Source organism: Vigna unguiculata, chromosome 4, assembly GCF_037176805.1.
Source record: "Vigna unguiculata cultivar grain cowpea cultivar isolate G323 ecotype 2 chromosome 4, ASM3717680v1, whole genome shotgun sequence".
In the NCBI taxonomy this organism is placed as follows: Eukaryota; Viridiplantae; Streptophyta; class Magnoliopsida; order Fabales; family Fabaceae; genus Vigna; species Vigna unguiculata.
Genome location: NC_140795.1, coordinates 35713296 through 35719679, shown reverse-complemented (window position 1 = coordinate 35719679; position 6384 = coordinate 35713296). Strand labels below are relative to the sequence as shown.

Below are 6384 nucleotides of genomic sequence, written 5' to 3'. Positions count from 1 at the left end.
CTTAGTTAATTAATGAAAAATTGGTGTTAAAGAAATATGTGTTTGGTATCCTACTTACAAGCATTACAAACATTCAATAACGACAATTTTTCAATCATAAGCAATATTATAGAAACACATCATTGTACTTGCTGTTACAGCACAAAAGACATCCAATAGTGTTTTGGATTTTTGAACTTACAATGTAAAACATGTAAATTAAAACTGGACAAAACATTCTTGACTTAGAAATCTAAAAGCTGCATAATACATCAAAGATCCAAAATAAATCGTGCAGTATAAAAAAAGCATAAGTCATCCTCATGGCTTCCACACACGTCCTCTCCTATGCTGCAGTTTCTGCCTTCTATTGGGTATGGTTGGACGAGGAATTGAAAGGTGGCATGGGTGTGGCTGCTGTGATGACTGTGGTGGCTGCTGTGATGACTGTGGTGACTGAGTTGGTTGAGTCATAGGTGTTGGTGGTGGCTGCTGTGATGACTGACTTGGTTGAGTAATAGTTGGTGGTGGTGGCTGAGTTCCTGCTGCTGTTGTAGTTGGTGGTGCTGTTTCAGTTGATGGTGGTGGCTGAGTTGATGGTGTTGGCTGATTTGATGGTGTTGGCTGAGTTGGTGGTGTTGGCTGAGTTGGTGGTGCTGGTTCAGGTTGTTGGGGACAACTTTTTCGATTATGACCAACTTCTTTGAATATGCTACATTTTTTAGTCATGCCATGTTTTGTAATCTGCTTCCCATTCTTGTTTATCTCCCAAGCTTCAAGTCTTCTTTTCTTTTTGGGTCTTCCAGGTAGAATTCGTTTAGGAGGGGGCAATACATCTGGAATTCAGTCCACATTTGCTTGCCATTACAAGGGTATATGATGGAATTGTAGGTCTCTTCATAGGTTGAGATTCTGAACCAATGAGGGACAAAATCTTCTTCACTTAAGTTCAAAAACTTAATTGCAGCCACTGCATGACAATAATGTATCCTTGTTAGACTCCACTTCCTGCAGGTGTAGTGCTTGCTGTCTATGTTCACCACAAATTTCTCTCTAGTAAATGATTTGTGCCTAACCTCAAAAATCTGATTTGCTGACCAACTGTGTGTCACAATTCAATACATGTTTAAATCAAAAATGAGGCAATGGTGACTAAATCAAAATGAGTGTGCAACAAATTAGAAGTACCTGGGAATCCAATTCGTGGAATTTGTTGTTTCATTGTCCAATCTTGTCTTGATTCTTGGACATATTGTGTTTTTGAATGATTTTGCCTTTGATCTATTCTCATCCCATCTTTGCATCATATAAAGATGTATTTCCTCCATCATGGACACTATTGGCTTACTCCTTGCTTGTACAATTATGCTGTTGAATGTCTCGCTCATGTTATTGACGAGTGTGTCACACAAAGGTCTGGGGATGAACCTTGACTTTGACCAATACATGTAGAAGTGGCACACAGAAATCATTAATGCTTCACAATTAGTTTCAGCAAAGTTGAGTAAGGTTACCTAGGGGGTATTCCTAACAGATGTTTGAAAGCATCGTTGTTAACTTCTTTCATCCTCTTCATGACTTTCTCCCATTGTTGTGGATATGTGCTATGAGTTGCTTCCCACATTAAAGCTTTCAGATTCTTTCTCGGGAATTTCTTCCTGAAGTTTGCATATAAATGCCTCATGCAGAACCTTTGGTCAGCCCTAGGCAAAAGAGATTGAATGGTTGGTAACAAACCCTGCAAAATACAATTAAATCAAGTAAGGCAGACCACCAATTATATCAACAGTAAATGGTCATAACAAAACTGTGCAAAAATAGTATCCATACCTTTTGCTTGTCTGACATGAATGTGTAGGCTGCACATATATCTGGTCCCCCAAGATCATCAATTAAAAACTCCAAAAACCATGTCCATGTGTCCTTATTTTCCACTTCAACGACAGCACAGGCAATTGGTAGCATTTGGTCGTTGGCATCCCTTCCAACAGCAGTAAGGAGTTCACCTCATACTTATGTTTCAGAAAACATCCATCTAAACCAATAAAAGGGCGGCATGAAATCATATTATCTTTGCAGGCTTTTAAACACATGTAGAACCTGCTGAAATATTTTTCCCCTTAATTTCCTTCAACTTTGACCTTTGCTGTAGAACCAGGATTAGAACGAAGAATCTCATGTGCATAATCATAGATTCTACTAAATTGTTCTACAAATGACCCATCAACTTGCTCAACAACTAGTGTTTTTGCTCTACGAGCCATGGACTTTGTCACAACAATATTCCACTTCCTAGTAACTTTATTGCGAATATCAACTGCCCTCAAACTTGGGTTGTCTCTTAATGTGTTTTCCAACCTACTACTTAACCACTTAGCATTTAGCATTTTCACATTGAATTCTCTGCTGCACTTGTGCTTGTCATTAATTCTCCTTAACTGCTATATGTGTGTTTCAGCCATATAAGCACAATAGGCAAACCAAGAACACTTCCCTTTCCCACCCAAACATATCACTCTACATTTACGTTTATCATTTTCTTAAGTTTAAGCCTTCTTCCAGATTGCACTCCATATGTCCTTATTGCCTCTATAAATGACTCTTTATCTGGAAAATACGTTCCAAAGTTTGCCTTACATTGGCTACGACTGACCAACGAGTCATTACTGCTTGGATCATCGTTGTACATGTCATCTGATTCCCACCCATCATCAGATAACCCCCTATCTCACATATCAACATGGGCACTGCCATCAAATTCTAAATCGTCATCCTCACTATCTTCTTCCCCATTTCCTTCCCATAAATTGTCCTCATAATGGAAACTTACATTAACTAGATCAGAATCAGTTTCATCTTCATTTCTCTCCTCCCACCTACTGCCTCATGTGCCTCAGCTCCAGTTTCATCACCTTCACCTACTGCATCAGCTCTAGTTTCCTTATCTACAACTACTTCATCAGCTCCAGCTTCATCACCTTCTGCATCAACTCCAGTTTCCTTACCTACACCTACTCCATCAGCTCTAGTTTCCTCAAATTCAATTTGTGACTCCACCCTAATGTTATGGTGACTATCAGCGTCATCTTCCAATTCATATTCCATATCACAAACGTTTTTATCCTGTTGCATTTCAGCTTCATGAATAACATTATTATCATGCACAGGATTAATGATCTCCATCGCCACAACCACTGTGACCATCCACCTCAGCCTGGACCTCAACATTTGTAGTTCCTGTTTCTGCAACCACCTCTTCAGGGAAGTATTCCAAAAAATTGTCCACAACCTTAGCTACGCAAATTGAGTGATTAACATACATATGAACCTGCCCATTCCTTCTAGCAATTCTGACCATTTGCATTGCAGCCATGTCATTAGACAAAATTTTCAAGTTGTTCTCCAATACCTCTGACCTACTAAAATTATACCACAAATCTTTAATGTTTACATAACCCATTTCCCTAAGTATTCCCATTATTTCAAAATAGCTCCACCTATATGGGTCACACGCCAACGTGGACGTTAACCCATTACTATAACTCCACCTAGCTTCATTCCTTTCAAAGTATCCCGCATGGTGGACCACCACCTCAAATCTATCGTCACACATCCCAACCTATAAAAATACATATTCCAAGTTACTCGACGCACAACCAATGCCCACATATACAATACATATTACATCCCATATCCCAAAAAATTTAAAACGGGACCACAACCCACTAACCACAAACAAATGGGACCACCATAAAGCAACGAGACCACAACCCACACACCATTACAAACACACAGATAAAACAACACAAAAACAATACCAACGCCGACAAAGACAATACTATATAAGTAAAACACGACATTCAATCCATAAAAAAACCAGAAAACTTACCTTCGATTTCGTCCCACTATGAACACAACGACGAACCTTTGCTGCACTGAAGGAGACCGCGAATCCTTCCTCTTGGAATCGTTATATATTGATTGATTTTCACTTCTTCCTCGAACCCTAATTTGTTCAATCGTTATCCCCAATTTCTTCCTCGCACCCAAATTTCTTTCTTCCACAAACCTTAATTTCTTTCTTCCACGAACCCTAATTTCTCTTCTTCCAATTACCACTGCCTTTAATTTCTCGTTCTCTACTGTCCACATAATTTGATGTCCCTACTTGACACGTCATGTAAAATTGCCACAGTATCACATCAAATCACTATGCCGTTAATTTTTTTAACGCTATTAACACAGAGGACTGAATTGAACCTCCTACACAAACTAGGGGACTAAATTGAACCCCGAAAAAATAAGAGGACCAAAATGAACCTTGCATATAAAGTAGAGGACCAAAAGTCTAATTAATCCTTTTTAAAACTAATTTAAATATCATATTGGGATCACATAATTCACCCACTTAAACAAATTTTTCAGCTTCCAATTTCCATTGACTTACGTGGGTGCTTTCTTATTTGACAATTGACAAAATACTCAAGTCATACGTCACTAGGGAGTCAGGAATTAATATGCGGGGAGTTAAGTTGAACATTATGTATCCAGGTTGCAGATACTTTTAAAACTAATTTAAATATCGTATTAGGATCACACAATTCACCCACTTAAACAAATGTTCCATTATCCAATCTCCATTCACTTACGTGGGTGCTTTCTTACTTGATAATTGATAAAATACTCAAGTCATACATTACTGGGGACTCAAGAATTAATATGTGGGGAGTTTAGTTGGACATTATGTTTCCAGGTTCCAGATATTTTTAAAATTAAATTAAATATCATATTGGGATCACACAATTCACTCACTTAAACAAATTTTCCATCATCCAATTTTCATTCACTAACGTGTGTGCTTTCTTACTTGACAATTACCAAAATACTCATGTCATACGTAAGTGGGGAGTTAAGCATTAAAATGTGCGGAGTTAAGTTGGACATTATGTTTTAAGGTTACATATTTTTTTAAAACTAGGTTAAATATTATATTGGGATAACACAATTCACCCACTTAAACAAATTTTCCATCATCCATTCTCCATTCACTTAAGTGGGTGGGTTGTTGTCTTACATGACAACTGCCAAAATACTCATGCCATACATAATTGGGAGTCAAACATTAATATATGGGGAGTTAAGTTGGCATTATGTTCCGAGGTTGCAGATTTTTTTAAAAGTAAGTTAAATATAGTATTGGGATCACACAATTCACCCACTTTAAGAAAATTTTCATCATTCAATTTCTATTTACTAACGTCGGTGTTTGTCTTATTTGACAATTGTCAAAATCATCAACTCAACCCGTAAATGGGTAGTCAACTAATGATATGTGGGGAGCAGTGTTGCAAATTCCTAATTGCTCTTGCAGGTGGTTAAAAAATTAAAATATCATAACACACATTGTCCTTCATACAATTTCAATAAAAGAAACACTACATATCCACCATAGTCTGTGCTTATGTTGCTTGAAAGTTGTCAAAATCCTCAACTCATCAGTAAATGGGGAGTTAAGAATTATTATCTAGGGACTAGTGTTGTAAATTTTGGATTGCAATTGCATCTTTTAAAATAAAAATTCAATATGGTTTTGTGATCACACAATGCATTCACTTACACACATTCTACATCATACAATTTCCATAACCTAAACATTGTATATTGACTAACGTAGGTGGTTTTGGTCCTTCAAAATTATAAATTACATAAAAGCTTAAATAAGTGGGGACTCAAGCATTCAAATGTGGGAAGTATTGTTGCAATTTCTACACTGCAGTTGCAGATATATAAAAACTGTCAACATATAAATGAAAAACAGAGTTCCAAATTAATATTCAGCCGAACTTCAACAACACTTATGTCCTTCATGTGGGCACCCATTACAAAAAATCAGGGGATCTACTATATTCATTTCATTCTTGTTCAATCTAGAATTTTGCTCTTGGAAGTGCTTTACAATATCATCAAAGAACTTCGATAACAACTAACTTTTAGCAAAGACGTCATAGTATTGAAGGATGTCATGCTTGTGGATGTTGTCAACATCTAGAATCCAATCCCAAATGTATTGTTGTCTTTTCTGTTGTAGTTCTTCCTGCCAAACAAATAACACAAATGTTATTGCATACATCACACTGAAATAGAAAATGAAAAAAATCCAAACAACAACACACAAGCACCCAAATACGAAAATACACAAATGTGCTTTCTTCAAAATTTGCAAAGAGCCACAACTCTAGAACACACAACCACGAACTACAACAATGGCCACTAAAAATGCACAAAACACTCACGACAACACCACTAAATAAGTTTTCCAAACTTCCACGAAAAACGAACATCTTCAAAACCAAGTTTTTCGCACAAAAGCTCAAAACTTTACGAAAACGAAATTAAATTCATCAT

The 6384-nt window shown here is 37.0% G+C and overlaps 1 protein-coding gene across 1 annotated transcript; it reads right to left on the bottom strand.

The window, feature by feature from the left end:
* Nucleotides 1-740: 740 nt before the first annotated feature.
* On the bottom strand, nt 741-1944 carry LOC146887091 (uncharacterized). The gene is made up of 4 exons (XM_085672014.1): nt 1810-1944; nt 1494-1717; nt 1168-1407; nt 741-1080 (listed from the first exon to the last, which is right to left on the bottom strand). The coding sequence occupies exons 1-4, from the start codon at nt 1942-1944 to the stop codon at nt 741-743; spliced, it is 939 nt and encodes a 312-aa protein (XP_085528140.1).
* Nucleotides 1945-6384: the final 4440 nt, after the last annotated feature.